At 49.2% G+C, this 22302-nt stretch overlaps 1 protein-coding gene and 1 long non-coding RNA gene across 2 annotated transcripts; one reads left to right on the forward strand and one right to left on the reverse strand.

Moving 5' to 3' along the window:
- Nucleotides 1-2946: 2946 nt before the first annotated feature.
- Nucleotides 2947-5220, reverse strand: LOC140685007 (uncharacterized). Its single transcript, XR_012058102.1, has 3 exons — nucleotides 4986-5220; nucleotides 3350-3460; nucleotides 2947-3167 (listed from the first exon to the last, which is right to left on the reverse strand). It is a non-coding gene; the product is annotated as an uncharacterized lncRNA (long non-coding RNA).
- STC2 (stanniocalcin 2) lies at nucleotides 4407-16891 on the forward strand. The gene is made up of 4 exons (XM_030283943.4): nucleotides 4407-4818; nucleotides 6959-7101; nucleotides 9531-9742; nucleotides 13223-16891. Exons 1-4 carry the CDS (start codon nucleotides 4644-4646, stop codon nucleotides 13608-13610), a joined length of 918 nt encoding a protein of 305 aa, XP_030139803.4. The 5' UTR covers nucleotides 4407-4643; the 3' UTR covers nucleotides 13611-16891.
- Nucleotides 16892-22302: the final 5411 nt, after the last annotated feature.

Raw genomic sequence — 22302 nt, forward strand, 5'->3', positions numbered from 1 at the left:
AGTTTTTCTTAAGCTCGTGCAGTAGTCCCAGAAATCCTGACTGTTGGGCATTATCTGCCTGATATGAGTTGTAATCGCATCGCATTTTTGTTTATATCCACCAGTAATAGAAAACATGCATATCTTCAGTTTGACTTTAAGAATAAAGTAAATATATAATTCTGGCAAATTGTTTGGAATTATAGTTTAGCAGCATCTGGTTCAGATATTCTGTAGTAAATTGTTGGCACAGGCATTGCCACATTTTTTTTATTATTATTATTATTATTTGAACCAAAATGTTCTCAGAAACATGTGTTTTTCATCCAATTTCCATGTAATCCGTTTTATGACGGCCACAAAGCTGACGAAGTTTGAAACTTAAACTACCTGGGCAGAAGGGATTGTTTCTGGACACTCATTACACAGCTGATTAACTGAGGAATAAGCAATTCTGGCATGTAACCCGGCGTGTCAGTTGTTTTGGCTTTTTGTCTCAAGGAGTTGTCTTTCTTGAAATACCTCCCCAGGTACAATGTGTACATTCCACCCTGTTTTGCTCACAAATTACATACCTGTCTTTTATGTCAAGTCCAATAGAGCTGCACCAGGTTGTCTTACTCCACATTAAAAGTAACCAATTACTTGAGTAAATACCTGTTTTAAAAATATCTCAGAGTGGTTTCCTGCCGCTCTAAATACTGAAATATTCGGCAGCATTTCTGACTCTTAAAAATCTTTCCAATAGTTCATATTTTATCAAAGAAGTCACATCAGCTTTATACCTGTGTATAACGCATTGAGAACATTTCTCAAATACATGATTTTTACACAAGCAATCAGGAAGAGAATGTCTGTGTCATTTTTAATATAATCAGCTTTGGCGTTTCATACATTTCATTTTCTGTGACTTTATTGTCAACTTCTGCTCGTTCCTCATAAAAACTAGTTACCAGAAATTCAAAATCGATGATGAGAGGGGAAAAGTGGCTTAAAATACAACCCTTTGATGCCTCCCAACAGACCTACATTTCCTGAGCCTAACAGGTTCTCCAGTGTCGAATCCCATTTCAGTCACTGTCAGCAGCTTTATTCGCACCATCCGAGAACCAGCTTGTGGGAATTAAATCAACATGTTCCCAGAGCAGGTCCCACACCAGGAGGAACCAAGTCCAAGAGGCAGCTCCCCCCGATCTCCTGACCACGTTCCCAGCAGGGCTTTGCAGCTCTGGGCTGGCCTGGTAATGATGTGTCATTTGCAAGTCAGCACCTCGCACTAAGCCTCGAGGTGGGAAAATTACCCAGGAGAAGAGGCAACACCAAATTCCCCTGTCTTGCTTATTTTCTCAAGTCTGATGAAATCCCACTGCGTTGCTGGGGCTGCACAGCACAGCTCGCTCTAACTCTAGTGTGAAATGTGTTTAGTCACAGATAGAAAGCCCAGAATGCAGACCTTGGCACACCTTCCCCGCAGCATCCTCTTCCCTTTTGAAGTCATCGGCCTCTCTGTCCTTCAGAACTGGGTGTGCTTGCTCTCTCAAGAGGTGCTGGAGCCTCTTGCACAGCATTCCTCAGCCTTCACCTGCCTGCAACGGCCTTGCAGGGACACAGCCCTCTTAATAGTCATGAGGGCAGCTCATCTCCCTAAAGACGCCAAACAATTAAATGCTTCCCATTTCAAGGCAGTTGCAAAACGCTCGTGCCAATGCTTGAGCATATGAAGCCTCAATCGAGTTATGAAACACTCCTAAAAAGAAAAGCCTGTGCATGTTAACTAAAGGCAGCTCAGAGGGTATTCCTGAAAGCCAACAGGTGTCCAGAACTTCTGGAAGGAGTTATGATTCTCTCCAAGCGTTGTTGCTCAAATATGTCCTCAAATGCCTCGCAGCAGGACACCATCCTGCAGTCAGGCTCCTGCGTCCACACAAGCTCCCAGTGCTGGAGCAAAGCTGCAGTGCCTTTGGGATTCAGGCATCCCAAGTGCCCTGGAAAGCAGCCCCTAAATCACTGGAATTGATAACTATTCTCTCAAATCACCTGGCAGTCGGTGGTGCTGCCAGGGAGAGAGTTACACCACGCTCCCAAAGACGCCAGATCTGCTGGAGCGTGACCTGTGGATCCCTCCCAGCACTCACCTCCAAAGTGCAGCCACAGCTCCCTGATCCCTAAGGAAGGGCTGGATGGCACCAGGTCCTCTAATCCCAGGAGCACCCTGAGGAGTGACAGAGAGAGAGAAAAGCAGGGAAATCCCGCAGCTCTGAGTGCCACCCGCTGCCCAGCTCGGCTGAGCAGGAGGAGATGGGAAATGCTCAACGTGCTGACAGCCGGCAGATTCCTTCCCCAAAGTGACAGGAGGAGGGGCTATTTTAGGCACGGTTTTGGTAAGGAAAAGGTGTTAAAATAACCTTGATAGCAGCGATTAATACAATATGGGCTGAAAAGGAGGAGCAGCCCACTAAGGCATCCAGGGCTGCGGGGTTTGTAGGACACAGACTGAGAAATTAGGAGAGCTGACTAGAGGAATCAAGCAGATGGAGGAACGTGGGGTCTGGAGGATGGAGACTGCACAGAATTCAAAAGTCAAAAGGGTAAAACACGTCCAAAAACTGTAATTTTAAAAAGAGGCAGAAAGATTGATGAGGAATGGCTGCAGGAGGACATCAGACTGAAAGCAGCAGGGAAACAGCATTATGAGAAAGCATCATTTGCCAAACGCCAGGGAAAAAAATATTTTATATAAATATAATACAAACTCGCTGGTTAAAAGCAATGTACTGGATGTTATCTTCTACAACAGAGGAAAAACTGCCATCCCTTAAATTCTCCTGCCCGAGTTCAACTCATTCAGCCCTCGGTCTTTGAAAGCTCAAGCTAAGTTAGACCTAGCAAAGGCAATTAAATAGCAAAACTCTTCAGCAGTATAAATAGTAAGAGAACAAGGACAAAAGAAGGGCCAGACACTCTGGGTGAGGTACAAATGAAGAAGAAAAACCTATTCCTTTAATAGCCCCGCTGTCAAAAAGGGCAGAGCCCATCCCAGGGGCACGGGGGCTTTGCAGACAATCCACACTGGCACAGCCAGCTCCTTAGAGGAAAGCTGCAAGTTGCAGTTCCGAAGGCAGCAGCAGCAGCATGTTGATAAAAGGGAATTTCCACACGAGCTGGGCACCGCCGTTAGGAATTTCAACCTTAAAAAAAAAGAAAAAAAAAAAAAAAAAAAAAAGGACGCTGCGATGTCAAACCCTCCGGAAGGATTTAAATAAAATAAAATAAAATAAAACTTCGCACGGCTCAGGCTCGGCACACAAACCCCGTGGGCCTGAGACAAAAGCAGGGGAGGCCGGGGCTGGGAGGGGGTGTCAGGACGTGCCTGCTGGTGCGTAGCCGTGGAGCCATGGTCCTGCGGCGCGGTGTCACGTCCCGCCGAGGAGACCCTTGCTCGGGGAGGTGTGAGTGGATTTCCTCAAGTGCATTTTGACAGCTGTGAGGAAGCGGGCGGCAGCAGCAGCTGGAGACATTCCTAACTGCGGGACCCCCGCCCCCGGCACGGCACAGCGCGGCCCGGCACTGCCGGGGGCTCGGGGGCTGCAGGGGAAAAGGGGGGGCAGGAGCGCATGGGGCCGGCGGGGTCTGATGAAACATCTGATGTGCATTACGGCAGGGCAAGGGGAGACACGCTCGCCCCTCCCCAGCCAGCGCGGCACTTCTCATCACCTGCTACGGATTTTCCTACGTCGTGCTGTGGTGGGTGTCCCCCCCACCCACCCCGCTCCAGCTACCGGACAAAAGGGAGCAGCCAGAGCTGCCCAGGGGGGTTGCAAGGGTGATGCTCTCCCCACGGTGCTCGGGTTCTAAGGGGGCATCCGAGTGCGCACCGAGGGTACCACTTTCCCCCCTCAAGTGATGTATTTGGCTCAAATCCCTTCGCAGCAAGCGTGGTACAAAATCCCAGGGTGGGGGAACCGAGGGAGTGGAAGGTTTCCAAGAAAGTCATTGCAATAGCTGCTTCGGAAAGGGATTTTTTTTTTTTTTTCTTTGAAATCAAGTCTTGCCATGAGGCGGCAGTGCCGCAGGACGGCCGGCTCTGGCAGCCGGCTCCGGGCACGGGCACCCCGCTGCTCCTCGCCAAGGCCAGCGGCGACTGGAGCGCCCCGAAGTTGCCCGAGGAGGGGGTGGGGGAAGCGGCCGCTGGCTGCCGCCTCCCACCAAAGCGTGTCAAAATCCCGCTTTTTCACCTTTTTTGTTTAAATATCATTTTTTTCCCCCTGCTATCCCTCCCCCCGCCCCGGCGGGTGCCGCTGCCCCCCGCAGCCCCCCGCAGCCCCATCCCCCGGCGCGGCGCGGCGCGGGTGGGGCGGGGGGCGGGCGGCTGCAACCTGCCGGCGGGGCAGGGCCGGCCCCCGGCGGGCGGGCGGAGCGGGGCGGCGGCTGCCATTGGCCGCGGCGCGGAGCGACACCTGCTCGGCTCCCTCATGCGAGTGACACCGGGGCTCGGCGGGGATATTTGAGGCTCCCTCCGGCGCCGCCGCCGCCACTCCGCGCTCGCCGCCGCGCCGGGCACATGCGGTTCGCGGGGCCGCGGCGAGCAGCGCGCTGGGCCCGGGTGCGGCACCCCGCGGGGGAGGACGCGGCGGCGGCGGCGGCGGCGGGGGGAAGGCGCGACCATGTGCGCGGAGCTCGGCGGAAAGCTGGTGGCCCCGGCGCTGCTGCTGGCGCTGCTGCTGGCCCTGCTGCTGGCCAGCGCCCCGGCGGCCGCGGGCACTGAGGCCACGCACCCGCCGGAGGGACCGCAGGACAGGACCCCGCAGCAGAAGGGGCGCCTGTCCCTGCAGAACACAGGTACGGCCGGGGGGGCACCGGGCTGGCCTCTGCGTGTCCCCCTCCCCTCGCCGCCGCCGCTGCTGCTTCTGCTGCTGCAGCCGCGTCGAGTTGTGACAGGCGTTTTATTTCGCTGTCCGACTGTCAGGCGTAAGTCATCGCAGGAGATCGGTGCTCGCTCGAATTACCTGTAAAGCCCCGGCTCTGCCAAGCACGTGTTGCCCGTGCACAGCCGCGGCCCCGCGGCCGGAGCCCCGCGGAGATGCTGCGAGCCCGGGGAGGAGAAAGTTTCTCGGCGAAGTGGGTGCAGGGCCGGGGGTAGCCGGGAGGGTCCGGGGATGACCGGGGCTCTGCCTCCTCCGGAGGGAGCCGGGCAATGATGCAACGGGCCGGGGGTTTCTCTCCTCCTCTCCCGCCCCCCGCGCTCCCTCCCCCGGGCATTATCTGCCTAGGAAGAGAGAGTTGGGGCGTGCACTTGGCTGGATCGCTTCCCAGCCGTGCAAAGAGAGAGCGCGGGATCCAGACGCTTCCCTTCCCCCCCCTCCTTCATCCCGCCCCCCCTTTTCCCCCCTTTTTTCTTTTTTTTCTTTCTTTTTTTTTTTTTTTTTTTTTAACACTCTCCGTGCTGCGAGGCGTGTTTAAACACACACGAGCAGGAATGCACGAATGCCCATTAGGGACTGCCACATGTGAATCACGGCACTGTGCAGTTCTCAGCACGCTGGAGCCAGGACATGTGATCCCGGCAAAGGGTTTGCATCCGGATGCCAACACAAGCACCAGAGCCGCGCTCCCGGCCCCGAGAGCGCCCGGCTCCGCAGCGCTCCACAAAAAGCTCCAGTGCCCCTTCCCCCCCACCCCGGTGCGGATGGGTTTGCGCACCTTTCCCTCCCTGCATCACACAATCCCTGCATCCCACCCCTCTGCCACCCCCAGATGCACTTCAGGGGCAGGTAGAAGGGAAAAAAAAAAAAAAAATTAAAAAAAGGTGGGAAAAAAAAAAAAGAAAGAAAAGTGCGGCGGCAGTGATTTGGGTTTGAGCTGGTGGCGGGTGGGTCGTGAGAACTCCGGCAGGCTCTGCGTTTCCACCCGCGGCTCCTCGCTCTGCCTTGCAGCGGGTGGAAATTAGACCGAAAGTTGCTGTGAAGACTTGCAAATGGACCGCATGGCAGAGGGGGAGGCTGGGGATGGCTGAAACACGCTGCGGTTCCAGGGGGATTAGGCTGGCTCCCAAGGGCGAACTTTAATTAAAGGTACCACAGGGCACAGAGTACAGGAATTCTTAGCATCCTCAGTTCTGGTCTAAAAGCTGCCCCTGTTTAACTTTATCCCCAGGCTTTTTGAGCAACCACCTTCCCTCTGGCAGTACTACTACATCCATTTTTTTTAAAGGACCAGAAGCTGTCATGTTAAGAATTAGATTTTTGGGTTGGTGGGGTTGGTTCTGTTTTGGTTTTTTGGGGTTTTTTGGTTTTTTTTGAAAGTGAGTATTAGACAGCATTTTTTGTGGTATTACATAACATCTGAAAGGGCAGAATAAACACATATGTAACTGCTAGCTCCAGTATATCTGTTTTATATACTATATATATAAATATAAATCTTTTCTATTGATTTCTGCATGGCTGAGCACCCAGTTGCATTTTTATACAGCTCCTGGTGCAAAGGACTTTACTTATCAGTGGGAGTTTTGCCATTAACTTGACAGACATCCTGACAGGCAAAACCCAGTGGTCTGTAAAAAACGTTGTGCTAAATGACCAGAAACTTGCTCAAAGTACCAAAAATGAAAAATTTTGGCTGGCTGGGTCCTAGGCTTCTCATTTTGGCACTTAAATTTGCTGGGGGGGCTTTGCACAAGCCAGAGAGCAAAAATCACACCTGTCCTTTGCTCCTGAGGAATTCAAGAGCATGAGACAGTTCTCAAGTGAAATAATTTGACGTAAGCATAGTGGATTTGGCATTTACTTCTTGGATATCACTTTCATAACGTAATACACCCAAGTTTTGGCCCAATTCCTGTGAAAAACGGGCACGATTAACCATTGTCACGCATTTTTCTCTCGAACTGATGTTGGTAGCAAAACAACTCTGTCTCCCTACCCACCACCAGTTCTTGTGAAGAGTTCTTCAAATTAACTCTAACCAATACTCGTTTTAGCTGAAATCCAGCACTGCCTGGTAAATGCTGGCGATGTGGGATGTGGAGTGTTTGAGTGCTTTGAGAACAATTCTTGTGAGATCCGAGGCTTACACGAGATCTGCATGACATTCCTGCACAACGCTGGAAAATTCGACGCCCAGGTAACACAGGGTAGGGGAGGGAGATGTCCTGCCTGTCTGCTTGCTTCTAACACACACTTGGCATGTACTGCAGCTCCTTAACACATCTTTGCACAAATAAATTCCCAGAGCCAGTCTACTTGCCATGATTCACAGGGAATTTTTTGGTTGAAAGGTCCAGAATCAGGACCTCAGGACAGTAATAAAGCAGCAACCTGTTCTAGGAGACAGGCTGGCTGTAGCTGCAGCTGCCTGGATATCCCTTCCACCTCCTGTGCCCAGGATAACTCCAGCAGAGCCCTTCATGGAGCCAAAAATGGGTTTAAAAAACCTGGGCAGCTTAAGCCTCTACACCATGGTTGTTCAAAGCCAACTGAGATGCAGCTTGGGCTCCCAATTCATTTAGAATTATCTCAGCATTTCCCAACAGGCAGTTACTAAAGTTGGCCCTCAAGACTTGCACACAACCAGCCCAGGCAACCTCCTAAAGCTGCTGTACTCAAGCAAGCCTTGAGTTTGAGCGCTGACGTTAAAATACGTTACTTCCATGGTATGTGGTATTAAGTTTGTCTCCTTCATTTTCTCCCCAGACCGTTTATGCATCGTTGAGACATCCTGTTATTATGTCTTGTAAACCTCCTCTCCCATTTCAGCGTGGAGGGAAGGGAACATTCCGACAGGCCAGCGGCATTTGGCCTGAGCAGGCAGTTTACAGAATAACTTGACTAAAAGCACCAGCTCCATGGCACTGCTAAAAGCGTGGCACAAAGTAGAGCTGTCCTCAGGATGCAGCCTGTCCCACGAGGGGTGGTGGGACCACCCAGTAGGGAGCACTTCTTTGAAGTGCTGGAGCTTGAGGTTCAAATGCTCAAGGATGTACGAAGGTCCTGGCTACTCATTAAAATGGGAATTGCTGCTTTTGTGGGTATCTGAAAACCTTCAACCTAATTTCCAAGTGGCTTCCAGAAAACACTAGTTTATTTTTGCACAATATTTCTGTCAGTTGACCAAAGGAGTAGGGAAGAAGAGTTGGGATGCCAGGGTATGGTGCCTGTGGAGGCTGAGAGTAGCCATTGATGCTGCTCGTCAAACACAGCCCGTCTCACATCCAGACTGTCCCCAGAGCAGAAGATTTAAACCCCTGGAGCTTTATTTAACATGAAGGTGACTTTAGCCTCTGCTATGACATGGCTTTTCACAGCTCCTCTCTGTATCATCCCCAGTTATTTCAAGCTGTATTAAATGACAAGACTAACACTGGCCATTTTCTGTTCTCTGCTCTGAAACCTGAGAATTGATGTCAGTTTGGGTTTATATAAGAATTCTCTTTTTCACCCCTGTTTGCCTACTGTGCTGTGTGTGTTTGTTCCTAAAGGGAAGGGCAAGGGAGTGCCTTTGGTATGGGAAACAGAAAGGGGTGAAGCAGCTCTTTGATGAGCAAGAAACATTTCTGGCTTGAAACAATTTGGGGACAACATCTGCTTGCAGGTCAGGGTGAATCTTATTTAGTGTCAGTGGAGCTGGGGCAGTGCACTCTTGGGATAAAGGGGAGCTAGGATTTGGTCTTCATGGAGTACCTGCATAAAAGAACCTGAGGCTGATGAAGAGGTGGAGGCAGTGCAGGAGACCTCCATGGGCCTATTCTCAGCAAAGCACAGGGGGCTGAGCAGAGCTGGAGCTGCAGGCTCCAATAACAAAGGAAAGGAAGGGAGAGGTTTGATGCCCACCAAGCAACTGAGTGAAGGAATCACAGTGGGTAAAGAGATGCTGCTAAAGCAGCTTTCCTCCACCTTAATTTGTAGCTTCTTGGTGTGATTTTCTTAATCTCACTTAGAATTTCTTGCATGAAGACACTGTAGGATTTATTATGATGATTATTATTATTAGTGGTGATTTGAGTCCCTCTCTGAGGAAGAAACTACTGATAGCTGGGGAATACAGCATGTGCATATAGATTGTCCATACATGTCTCTGAGTTTGAAAACTAACTTTAAAATGAAAAAAAAAAAAAAAAACAAACCTTCAGTTACTGAGTTACTGACTGGATATCTGCTTGTGGTCCTGAGGAGCTCAGTCATGGCAGGATACCCTCTCCTTGGTGTGAACCTTTTGTTCTTCCACCCTAGAAGCAAATTAATCCAGTAACTCCAGTGCTGAATTACTTCAAGGTGTTTCCTTTTGCTCTTTCCCTCGGTGGGGCAGAGGAAAACCCAGAGCAGCAGTGAGGAAGCCCCGGGTGTTTCAGGTCCACTGGGATAGCAAAGCTGGGTGACTTGGCAGGGTCTTTAAGGGCAGAGAAACAGAGAAGAAGAGGAAAGCCATGCAGTGATATCCTTAGCACTGTAATAACCCTTGACATTGTCCTGCAGAGAAGCAGCTGGCTGGGCATAAATCAGCTGCTGTGCTTAATGGACAAAAATACAGACCTACTCCATTTCTTTCCTTCTCAGGGAAAATCCTTCATTAAAGACGCTCTGAAGTGTAAGGCTCATGCCTTGAGGCATAAATTCAGCTGCATCAGCCGTAAGTGCCCTGCCATTAAAGAGATGGTGTTCCAGTTACAGCGGGAGTGCTACCTGAAGCATGACCTCTGCTCTGCTGCCAAGGAGAACGTCCAGGTCATTGTGGAGATGATTCACTTCAAAGACCTGCTGCAGCATGAGTAAGTGCCTCCGTGCTGGTGCAGTCAGAGCGTGGGAGCTCCTTCCAGGAGTGCCAGTGGGCTGTGCATCTGCCCAAGAGCTGTTTCACCTCCTTCTGGCCTTAAGCACCTCTTGTTTTCCCATGTACAGCACCGAGGTAAAGCTCTCTTTGCAGGGCCCCTTGAAGTTTGTGTACCAAGGGTGAGATGTGACTGTGGAAGGGGGTGAAATGAGTTGGAGTTGGATGTACCAGTCCACTTGGTGCTCTGGCAAATAGACCATCAGCGTCTGCCATTCCCCGAGGCATCTCACAATGCTTTTTTGTATATTTTCTGAGCTCAAAGACATCATTTTGACCTCAGTATCCTATTATAGGTGACAACTAGAGAAGGGGGAAGAGGGTTTATGCAAAGTTGTCAGCAAGATGGTAATTTCTTCTTTAAATACATACTTTGAAATGTCTTGTAGTTTATTGTCCCTGAAAGAGCTGCAGTCCCCCAGGTAATCTCCCATTCATCTTATTCTTTATTAATCTCAGATGCTTTTTAATAAAACATGGGGTTGCACAAAATGAAGGCACAAGTCAGATTTTTGAGGACTTCATTCCTCTGACTGGGAGCACAGCTGTCCTCCAAGGAATGGCAGGCACAAATCCTACTTGGAATTGATCAAAGCTGCTACATGACAGCAACAAACCAAGCACAAGCTGTTTGCACTGACTCTTTGTGCACAAATGCAAAAATCAGAGCCTGTTTTTCTTGCAGGTGAACGTCTCACTCCTGAAACAAGAAGGCTGAGCCACAGCCTGGCATCAGGCTTAACCTTAGAGCATCTTCCTACCACACCTCTGTGCCTTGATATTAGCACAGAAACTCCAAATCCCAGCAGTCATGAGAGACAAATTTTTTTTTTTGCAGAATCACTTCTTTGGGAATTTTAGCCTTGCATTTTCTTTTCCTCACTGCCCAAAGGAGCTCTGATTCCTTTACAGCTGAAAACCACCCCCAACTAATATTTCAGCTGCAGTTGCAGAGAGATGCTTCCATGCCAATTTGCTCACATAAATCCTTGTGCTGTGGTTTGTTCAAGCTGGACATGGTGGCCCGAAAGCAAGTCCCTTTCCTTGGACATTCCTGAGGCTGGGATCAAAGGCGTGGCTGGGGGCAGAGCTGCTGTGCCCAGGGCTGAGGGAAAAGGGCAGCAGGGCTCCATCCTGCCCAGCAGCACCTCTCTGAGCACTGCCTGGGCTGTGTCAGCAGCTATAAATTGGGTACTTGGCACCAATTAACCCCCCCCCCCCCCCCCCCATCATTTGGGGATGAAAAGAACCGTGTGAGCCAAAAGCCTGTCTGAGGAGGAATGAGTTATCCTTATTTTATGAACAGGCTCAAGCAGGAATGCTCAGAGGCAGCCGCTTATTTCTGGGGAGCTGAGCTGGGGGGTTGTTGGTTGGAGAAGAGAGGGTCATTCAGCTGAACACCTATAATTTGCATGAGCTCATTTAGCGCTTCCTACACTCCAGCATCTCCCGGAGTGGGAGCTCAGCTCTCCTATGCGGGACTCCCCAAATAGAACCAGCCAGCCTCCTCCCCTCCCCTAAATTTAGAGGCCATCTCTGAAGCTCTTGAACTAAGGAACTTGTTCGAGATCAATAGGCAAGTGTGGCAGAGCTGGAAATAAAATCACGTCTGCTGACTTGCAGCCTTGTGCTCAGTTCAGGTACTCTGGTCAGGCCGGCTGAAATGCAGAAAGTAAAACAGGCAAGGAGAAATGGGCCAGTATTAATCCACAGGGCTCTGGCAGGCTCTGAATACCTGAAATATTTGGCAGCTGAGCCACTTTTTAGTCATACCAGCGACCTTTTTTTCTTACAAAGATTTCTGCAAAGGTTATGCCCAATTTCAAGAACTCATTTCTTGGGAGGGAGGTTTATATCTTTTTGCTGGGTCACTTTGTATGCAACGTGCTCAGCTCTCTCTTATCTCCTGCTTTACATTTAAAACAAAAACCTAAGAGCAGAGAAGCAAGTGGCAGCTCTCAGGCTTGTTCTCTCTCTTGCTCTGACTGTTCTCTCCCGATGAGTGTTCGGAACGCGGTCGCGGTCGGGCAGTGAAGCCTCCTCCTGAGTCAGCTGTGGGGGTCAGGCTGATTTGCTATGGTGGAAGTGGTGACAGGCCTTGGCAGATTGGTCCCTGCTGCATTCCAAGTAACTTTTTTTTTTTTTTTTTTGAGCAGCAGGAACAATCCAACCATGGGAAATATTTTGAGATAGGAGGAATAGGTGCCTCTCCAAGATTAGTGATTCAAAATGAGTTTAAGCGGTTGGTAAAGTTAGACACTGATCTTAATCTGTTGGTTTTCCTCATCACTTCTGTCTTAAGTTAATGAGAATAGATTTAGGTTTGTCCACAGCCACCAAAGCTGGAGGATGGGGTGCCCAGGAGGTGCAGCCCCACCACCCACCCCACACAGCCACGACTGCTGACCCCGGGCAGCTTTCCCCTTGTGCTGTGGCTGGTTCCTGCCGTGGAAGATTTTTAAGCACGTCCTTCTGGGCCTGCAAGCAGCTGAGCTTGTTGTGTCAATAGACAACATCAATATTGACCCACAAAACTTGTGACCACAACTATTTTAAAATTGCTGCACTCAGTGACCTGTGGCTGAGAAGCCCAAGTGCCTGTGCTCGAGCTGCTGGTGCCTTGGGGGCACTCAGGGGTGGGTGGGAAGCACAGAGGGGATTGAGCCAGGACATGTTTTGAGGCCTTCTTCAGCTGGGAAAAGGTGGATACTGAAAGCTCTGTAAGGAAATGAAGAAATAAAACTTGGTGTGGGAAGAAAAAAGTGCCACCAAAGTGGATTCCATTTGTCTGAGCTCTGTTCAGGCAGATCCTGGGTCCAGATAGGATCTTGCCTGTGATGGAGATCAACACCCAGTGCTCCAGAGATGATGAGGAAAGCCAAAGAATCTCTAGCTGAGTATTTGTTGCTTTCACAGAGGTGAGAAAATGCCTCCCTCTTGCAGGCTGGGGGCTGGTGAATGCTCTGTACTGCCATTCACCCAGAGGCAGAGCCTGTTTGGTGAAGCTGATGGCTCTGGGCTGGAGCAAGTGTCCTTTGCCTTGTGTCCTGAGTAACAAAGATGGGAGGGTATGGAAAGAGATGGAGGCAGAAAGTGTGAGACAGCTCTTCCACTTGCCAAGCAAAACCTCATCTGTTCTTTGGTGAACATTCCCGTTCTCCCAGACTATCTCCAGGGGGAGAGCGAGCAAGATCAATGCAGAGAGGCTTTGACAGGATGCCACTGTGCATTTCCCGCAGCGAAATGGCTGATTAGAATATGGGATTTTCCATAATTAACGTGGGCAGAATTGCTGCTGAGTCAGGGTGTGCCAGGGACTCACACCACTGGATTTGCTGTGCCCAGGGAGGGTGAGGCAGCTCCTTCAGCGATTCCCTGGGATGGATTTTAACTTCCCTCTCACTGCTCCCTTTCCCTCCAGGCCTTACGTTGACCTAGTGAACATCCTGCTCACCTGTGGCGAGGAGGTGAAAAAGGCAATAACGAGGAGCGTCCAGGCCCAGTGTGAACAGAACTGGGGAAGCCTCTGCTCCATCCTGAGCTTCTGCACCTCGGCCGTGCACGGAGACGCCGTCCTGGGGGCCGAGAAGAAGGCGGGGGAAGGCAGCAGGGCCGCTGCCGGCCGTGGGGACATGGTGGCCCACGCCGAGCCCGAGCACAGGGAGAGCCTGCGAGCAGCCAAGGCAGAGAGAGGTACCAAGGGCCACTCCAACGCCCGGGTCAAAGCTGGGGGCCACGGGCCCAAAGGGGCCCACGGGATCCTGGACCGGGCGGACGAACTGTCCGACTTCTCCGACATCCGGAGGTGAAAAGAGGCACCGGCTCCCCCTTCCCCCCCGCTCCTCCGTTGAGTTCCATCCTCCTGTCTATGGACATTCCAAAGCATTTCCCATTCAGAGGTCAAGCACAGGGCATTGCAAGATATCTATGGACCTCGGCATCAGTGTGTATATAGTAGCAAAAAGGGAGAGCAGTGGCAATGGGTTATCGATCCAGCAAACTCGGCGCTCGGGTGGCAAAATGTCTCCAGCTAAATTCTTTCCCCTTTTTTTATTACGAAACGGACATCATCTGAAATTTAGGATCTTGTTTGGGGGTTGTTGGGTTGGGTTTGGTTTTGGGGTTTGGTTTTGGTTGTTTTTTGGGTTTTTTTTTTTGTTTTGTTTTTTTTTTTCTTTTGGGGTTTTTTTTTCCCTTTGGTCTCCTTGGCAGGGGAGAAGGTTCCAAGCGGGCTCTGCCAGGCTGCATGTGGCTGCTTGTGGCTTAGCACCTCCAAAGGTTCAGGGCACAGCCTTACAGCAGATGGCTGAATTCCAGGGGGATTTGGTTTCTGCCTGTGGCTGGGAATGCCAGAGCTCAGGGCTCTCTATGTGAAGCTCTCTAATGAAGGAGCTGCCCCGTCTCTGGCACAGGAACCGTGTGGTCTGGAGCTCCGTCGCTTTCTCTGAAGTAACTTCTGAGCCATTGCTCCCACCTGGGCGACGCTGCCTGGTTTTAAGTGCCCCCTGTTAGTTTTTAACAACTTGACACTTGCTGATCACAGAACCATACCCAGTCACTTCAAAGGCAAGTAATCAGCTTCCAGACAAGGCAATGTGACTGTTAAGACTTGCACAGGGTGGAGGACCCCCAAAAGTATTCTCATGGACCTCTGAAAACCCTGTGCATATTGTCTGCTTCCATCTGCCCCCTCAGTGATACAGGTCTTCCACCCTTACAGCCCAAGCCTAAAGGGGCAGGTGTGGGCTCAGACAGCAAAGGACCTTATAAATCCCCATCTATTTAGTTCTTCTTAGGGCTGCATTGGAGGCCCATCAGGAGCCTGCCTCTCCTTAGCAGTATGGTGTGGTTTGCTGGGATGTGGAGCCCCACTCTAACCTGCCTATAGCTTGGTTTATCCAAATGCCAAAGACAAGGAGAGGGGATTGACTTGGGTTTTTTAATTCTTGTGCAGGTAAGGACAACCAATCTCCACAGAACGAGTTAGTAAAGGTGAAGAGTGTCAAGAGCTTATTGTCTTTAAGCAGTTTCAGGTGTGAATTAGGTGTTTGGCCATATCTCTCCTACCCCCTATGCAATTGTTATTCTCAGGTTGCAGCTCTGCAATCCTATATTCCCAGATATTGTACTGGAAGTGGAGGCTGCAGCACCCACAGGGACAGGAGGGTGAGCTCTCAGCTTCCTCTGGCGGAAAAAGGGAGGTTTTCTTAGAAAGTGGGAATCACACCGGGGATTGGAGCCTTCTCATTTAGAAAGTTTGGGAGGAAAGCTGTGGGGGCAGGAAGGCAGTTCAGCAGAGACAGAACGTACCCAGTGAACGAACGTGCGTCTTGCTGCATGGTGGGAAGGAGCTGCATAAACAGGAGAGGAGGGTGTTGGAATTTGGCTACAATTGCCAACTCAGATTTCAGTTCCTGCTAAGTGAGCACGGCTCCTAATAGCTACATTCAGGGTTTAATGCAGGGATCCACCCGCAGAACTTGGAGGCACTGCTTTAAATAGCAACCACGTAGGAGGCAAGAGGGGACAGTTGAGTTGAAAAGGTGTCTCTGTGATCACCAGGTCTTTGCTTCAAGACGTGGCCTGGATCCTGCCTGATTTAGCAAAGTTCTGTGATGAAATTTCCATTTGGTTTCAGTGGGAAGAGCTGGGACCAGGCCAGGTGCTGCAGCAGCAAAGACCACGGTGGTGGCACAGGGAGTGTGGCATCTGCCCCATGGGGCTGGTGACAGCTCAGCCACCCCTGGGGCACCCAGGCTGCCCCACAGAGCACCCAGGTTTGGGCCTGGCTCTTGGCCACCTCCTCTGCTCCAAAAACCTGCTGGTGGCACCCTAAGAAAGTTTCTGGCATGTGCCTCCGTGGGTTTCCTGCAAGTGTCCTCTCCCCCTTGGTGGCACAGAACCACCACGAAGAACAAGCTCAAACCAAAAAGACAATCCAAGCATTTTAGCACAAAAAAAAAAAAAATAAAATACAAAAAAAAAAGGCTAACACAAACCACAGAAACAGCAACTTGCTACCAATGTTCTTGCATTGAACTAAAATAAGATCCCTCTTGTCATTAGAGGTCTTGATTCATCAATGGGAACCAAACAGAGATCTACATCTTTGAATGTCTCAGTCAACATATCACCTCAGCATGCATACAGTTTTATTTGTATTCATCGGTTCTGTGGGGAAAATTGTGTATTCCCCTTGTTTAGTCAATGAAAATTGGGATGGGGGGGGACAAGCTGTGGGTGGGAGGGATTTTTGTATAAGGCATCATTTTTTTTTTCCTCTGTGTGTGAAGATTTTATGTGTTCATCTACTGATTCCACATATGCTATTATTGTAAATATTTAACATTTCTATTTATTATAGTGTCCCCATTTAAAAAAAGAACACTGCTGGCTATGATAATTTAAACGTATGTCATGACCTGTGTTGTATATATTCATGCCACTAGTATGTTTTTTTTTTTATGTTTAAAGCTGCGTAAATATAGTTTTATACAGTTCCATAATGTTATTGACAGCATAAATCATTTATTTATTGTTAAACCTTTCTTTCATATCTAACAGATAGGGTGTGTTTTACCTGAGATTATTTTATTGTGACATCTACATAGCCTTAATTCTTTATAAAAAAAAAAAAGAAGAAAAAAAAAGTCCATTTAGATACTGTATGATGCTTTAATTAACATTCCTTATGAACTTGCTGTTCATGAAGGAGGTTTAGCTTAAAAGCCAAGGTATGAATGTTTCCTTTATGCTTTGCATCTGGAATGAGCCTTGTTCTGGAATGAAAATACTGCGAGAGAAGCAAAACGCCTACAGGAAAAAAGATAGCAGTAAACCCTGGAAAATGCTGTCCTAACTTACAGTGCTGAACTAAAAGGAGAAAAATAAAATAAAAAATAAATAAATAAAAGACAAACTGTCCTTAATTCCAAATCTCTGGGAGAAAAACATACTAGTTTTATCTCGTGTAGAGTTTGCAGCCAAATAAGCTTGTAAATAAAGAAAATGCATATGGCTTTGGACAAAGCTCTGTACCTTTCACACACTATTATTTTCCTTAAACACTAATAAATGTTTTGAATAAGTCTGTGGCTGGGTTTTGTTTAGCTGGGATTTCGGCTGCTGTGAGATAAGGGGGGTAGGAAAAGCCCTGTGAAGCTGAGCCAGCAGCTGCAGCCAAAGAGGGCTGAGGTGGTTTGGCTGCACAGGCAGTGGCAGAGGGACATGGGGACAGAGCCAACCCTCCCTCTAGAGCAGGGCACACACCTCCTGTGGCATTCCCAGGAGAGGGACACCTCCCTGCTCATCTGGCACCTGCAAGTTGGGTTTGAGGAGGAAGGGAGATGCAGAATCAACTCCAGGGTGGAAAACTGGGAGCAGAAGCTCCTACAGTTCTGCAGCTCAAAGCCCCTTGAGGAGGTTTTCCCATGGATTGGCATCGCTGCAGCTTGTCAGAGCCACCTCATGGCTTTGGATCTGCAGGTTGAGGTTAGGGAAGGAGCCAGGGGGGTTTCTCCTCTGATGATCCCAGATTCCCAAAGCCCTGGGAGCTGGCACACCGAGCTCAGCCAGGCTGGCTTTAGGCACAGCCCAGCAGCCCTAAGTGCATCCCAGAGGAGCCAGGGAGGGGATCTGTGGCTGACCACAGCACCTGCCTGTGGGCAAGGTGTTGGCAGCCCCCAAAGCCCCAAGTGCTGGATTCCAGCCAGACCATTAACAAATACAACAGCCAGCCTTTCTGCAAGCTGCAAGAGCTGATAAGATTTGTCCTGCACGCATGAGAGACTCGGTTCATGACACACAGCAAGTTACCCCTTCAAAATTTTACTCTAAAACCAGAGGACATCCATTTTCATTCCCCACTGGCAGCTATTAATAACCTATCAGTAAGTGCCAGCCAGTGGCTCTGTACAGTGATATCACAGGAGCTGTAATTCTCTCTTAAATCAGACATCGAAATCTTAGACACTTACTGGAGTTTCAGCAGAGGAGAAAAGCAAAATCCTAAGATTTACAAAAAGCAAGCTGCAGAAAACAGCCCTTTGTGTTGTCTCCAAAGTCATTTTTGTACTGTGTCAGGGTGTAGGCAGCAAAGGCATGGGGAAATTATGAGAAAGCACCTGAGAACATAAAGCACGGATTTTTTTATTTTTTTTTAAAAGGCTGCTTGCATGAAAAAGCACATTTTTAACACTCCTTCTGTGGGGTTTAAAAATAACTAATCCAGTTGAAGCCTTTGGATGAGATGGGCTTCACAAGCCTGAATGTGATTTGCAGCACTGTAGGACCTGTAGCATTTCTATGCCTGTAGGTGCAGCAGCTCTTTATAATCCTGTCATGGACTGTCAAACACCATCGGGAGAGTGCAGCCTGCCAGCAGAGCTGTCAGAGTTTGGTGGGATGTGAGCTCAGACCAACCTGCACTCAGGCTACAGCCAAGGAAGGAATAGGAATATCTTGTGCTGGACCCTCCGCTGGCATTCAACATCCCACTGCATTTCTTTTTTTGGTTTTTTTTTATTTGGTTTTTTTTTGTTGTTGTTTTTTGCAGGAGCTGCTCCTCACCATGGCTCTGGTGCAGCTGAGGTAGCTGCATTCTACCTCTACCATCCTCCCCACAATGTCAACCAAAAAAAAAAGTTATTTTTCATCTCCTAACATGTAAAATGGTGAGCCTGCATGCTGCTCCCAAAAGGCAAATGTTAGTGATGGAGAAACGACCCCCAGCTCCCCTAAGGGCATCACGTCTCACAAAATAGCACAGTCAGTAACAGAGTGCTGACATTAAAAAGTGCAGAAGCACAGGGAGAAAAAGAAACACTAAAACAGACTGCAGAGCAAGGATTCTGCATTGCACAACCCACTAAAATATGTTTAATACCAGCTACAAGTCTGCTCCAAGGCTGGAGCGATCTTAGTTCAATTTGCTCCAAGTCCCTTTACAAGTGAGGTGGGGAAAACCAAATCCAGCAAATTCAAACTGCAAATGCGCATCCACAGCCAGCTGAACAAACCCCCTCAGTATTCATACTTGTGATCCATTTGGACTTATCCTCTTTACGGGCTCCCCTGCCTTGCCTCCTAAAAGAACAAAATTAATTCCAGATATTGGCTTGCTCAGGCATACCAAAACATTTACAAATGTATATGGCAATTTACATATGTCAGCCCACACGGTGAGCTGAGTCAGAGCTGCTGCCAGCGCTCCTGCTGCTCTTCCCAGGTTCCCAGGTGCTGCCTTTCCCTCTCCTCCTTCTCCTGGAGATGCCAGGAGAGCCCAGGCAGCTCCAGAGCAGCTCCGTGCTGCGTCACGCCTGAGGAATCCATCCCAGCCATCTGCCCAGGTGAGGGAATAGTTAAAAGCTTGCTGGGAAGCCTCTCAGCAGAGCATTTTTAAAGCTATTTCCTGACATCTCACCAGAAACACCAATCCCACTCAGTTTTCACTGCTGGTTATGCTCGTGTTTCCATGCTCCCCTCGGAGACTCTCGCAGGAAAGGCTTCTCTCACACCTGCTCGAGGCACACATTTTCCTGCCTGTTCCCCCAGGGATGAGTTCAGCACATCTCCAGCCTTGGGCAGCTGCCCTGTGAGCAGCACAAAGTGAATTTTGGAGAGGGGATGCCAGGGGGTGCAGCCGGACCCCCACCAGTGGCCGCAGTTCCACCGGTGCCTCCCAAAGCCTTTCCCAGGTCCTTCCTGCAGCACCAGCACCAACAGGTCCTGGCACGGGGCTGGGGCTAAGCATAACCTTATAATTAATGAAATCCTCACCATTTTTGTTTTCTACAAGGGGAGAACCTCCCAGCCAGTGGAGCGCTGCACTTGGAAATGAAAACCCGGAGGCTTTCTTGATTGGGAATGTGAAATGGGGACTCGAGGGTTAGAGACATGTCAAATTTTGGGAAGCTGCAGGGGCTGAGAATTCCTATCTCTGAGAATACTGCCTGTTACAGCCTTTAACCTTTTCTGCAAATACCATCCTTCCCTATAAAAACGTGGTTTGGAGTTTATTTAGGAATTCTTTTCAAGTAAGAAGCCGTTCTTTGTAAAGTCTGCTGTGAGGTTCTCCATGTGCATGGAGGCTTTTTTAAGGAATTCTGCTGGAAGGAAGCGCCATAGGGGCAGTGCTGGATGTGCTGCCACACATCTCAGTGGCTCTGGTGACACCACAGACCCCAGCCCTGACGTGGTTCTGCAGGAGGAACCTCAGCAGGGTTGAGAGCAGGGCTGGCTTGGCTGACACAGTGCAGGAGCAAAGCGTCCCCGTGGCACAGGCAGCACCAGCTTCCCCTGTGCCACTGGAAACAGCAGCTCATGGAAAAGCTAAAACCAGGCTGCATTTTAACCCAGCACAGGATCAGCCCTCTGCTAGCTGAGCCATTATGGCACGAAATCCCTGCTAGAAACCCTGCTTCCATTTCTCAGATTTTCTGCAGTTTGTAGCTGCTTTTCTATATCCCACAGTCACACCGGGCTACATTTGTCACCCATGAATAATCCCACTTACACTGCAGAGTCTCTTCCTACCCTGGAGAAAAATGCAGTGGGAGGTGTGGGGAAGCTCAGTGAAAGCTGACAGCCAGGAGAGACTGGGAAAGGCCTACAGAGCTCCTTATTTAGATGTCCTATTTTAAGATAAAATGAAGAGGAACTATGCACATTCAGCATTTTGCTAAACTGACATGAAACCAAGTCACTACAAAATCAGTTTGCAGAGGGATGCAGTGCACATGCTTGAAGCCTTCTGTAAAATATTATTATTATTTATGATTGCAGTAGCTCCTGGCTGTCAGCAAGCCCCAACCTTGGGGCTACTGATCCGTGCATCACAGGAGAGAACCTTGGCCAAAAAAAAGATTCCATGGGTAGAAGGAAACATTGCTCCTTGCCTCCCCATGCAGAAAATGAAATAGTGCCTGCCTGGGCACTCAGCATTAGCTGCCTGCACAAGCTGCTTTGCAACAGCAATGACAGGAATTACGTGGTTTTCTCCCACCTACGCTTGCTGACCCAAAAGCTGCCACTAACTGATGATGAGTCTGCAGGAGCTCATTAAAAGCGCTCCAGCCTGTGCAGAAAGAGCGATTTAAAGCAGCCAGGAAGGCTTGGAGGGGATGCCCAGGGAGGCTGGAAATGCTCTGTAGCAAGAAAGATCAAGAAAGGGCTCCTGAGAGTCCCAGCAGCCCATGGCAGCAGCAGCTGACTCTGCAGATTCCTGGGAAAGGAGATGTGGTTCTGTGTGGGACATGGGCTGGGGAAGGCTGGCCACAGCCAACAACCCAGGGCTGGGCACTGAGTCTGGGACAGTAATTAAAAACCCAGTCTTGGGTTCCTCAAAACCTCTAACAACCCATTGATAATAATAGCAGGACATTAGGATCAGGCTTTTTCCTAATCACTGAAGCTTTCCTGACTCTGTAGGCTTATCAGGGACAGTCTTGTCAGACCCAGAAAAGAGACAAGGCTGAAAATAATCTGTCCTCAAACTTCCCACGTTCAGAAATGCCTGATCCGAGGCACAGGGTTTTCATGCAGCACTCCCAAAGCACAGAGCATTTGCAAACCATGGAAAAGCAGGAAATCCATCATGCCTTTCCACGTAATCCAGATCTGTACAACGCTTGAAGTATGACAAAGATAAGTCTTGAATACTGCTTTTAAAAACTGCAATAAAGTTTACTAAGGTTTATGACATTGTATATCCTATTGCTTGAATTCTGGCCATCCTACTCTTTCCTTTTGCTGCTCACATATCACAGCTTTTGCACAGCCTGGAAAAAAGGTCAGGCCCTCTCTTTAAAGGAGAAAAGACAGCTGTACCTCCCCAAGGAAAATGGTAGCAGGATGAGACAATTTTGGGGGGAGAAATACAGTAATTATTCTGAGAAATAGCATAGAAATCTAAAACCTGAAAGGGTGGAGTGAGAAAGGAGCACAGACAGTAGTGAGGACATGAGATGGTGCCAGTTCTGCACATAAACTCATTTAGGAGCTTGCTTGGAACAAGCTGTTCTTAGGGCATTGCCAGACTGACCAGACAAGAACAAATTTCAGTCAAATTGACCAACAAGCTGGTCAAACCCTCTCTCGTGCCACTGCCAGCCAACCTTGTAAGCACTGAAGGTCAGATAAACATCCAAATGTCGCAATTTATTGGATTCACATTCCTCTGGCGATTCACCTGTGTTTTCTTCTGTCACGACAGAGGGTTGTGGGCAGCTCACAGGAGGATCGTGTTCCCCACCAGCACGGGGCACAGGCAGGACAGAGAGGGCAGAGGATGAAATGGGAAGCCCAAACTTTATAGGAAAAACAAAACCCCCAGTGCAACACCCATCCTTATCTTCAAATGAAGAACACAAATATTTTCCTAACTTAGCAATTCTCTACAGGACGAGAAAATGAGTGAACTTAAAACCTTTCAGGGGTCACAAAGGCAGGTGCTGTTGATGATTCCGAGATTGTAGAAAGTCTCTGTCTGTCAGCCCCACTGCC

This window comes from Taeniopygia guttata, chromosome 13 (assembly GCF_048771995.1).
Source record: "Taeniopygia guttata chromosome 13, bTaeGut7.mat, whole genome shotgun sequence".
Taxonomy (NCBI): Eukaryota; Metazoa; Chordata; class Aves; order Passeriformes; family Estrildidae; genus Taeniopygia; species Taeniopygia guttata.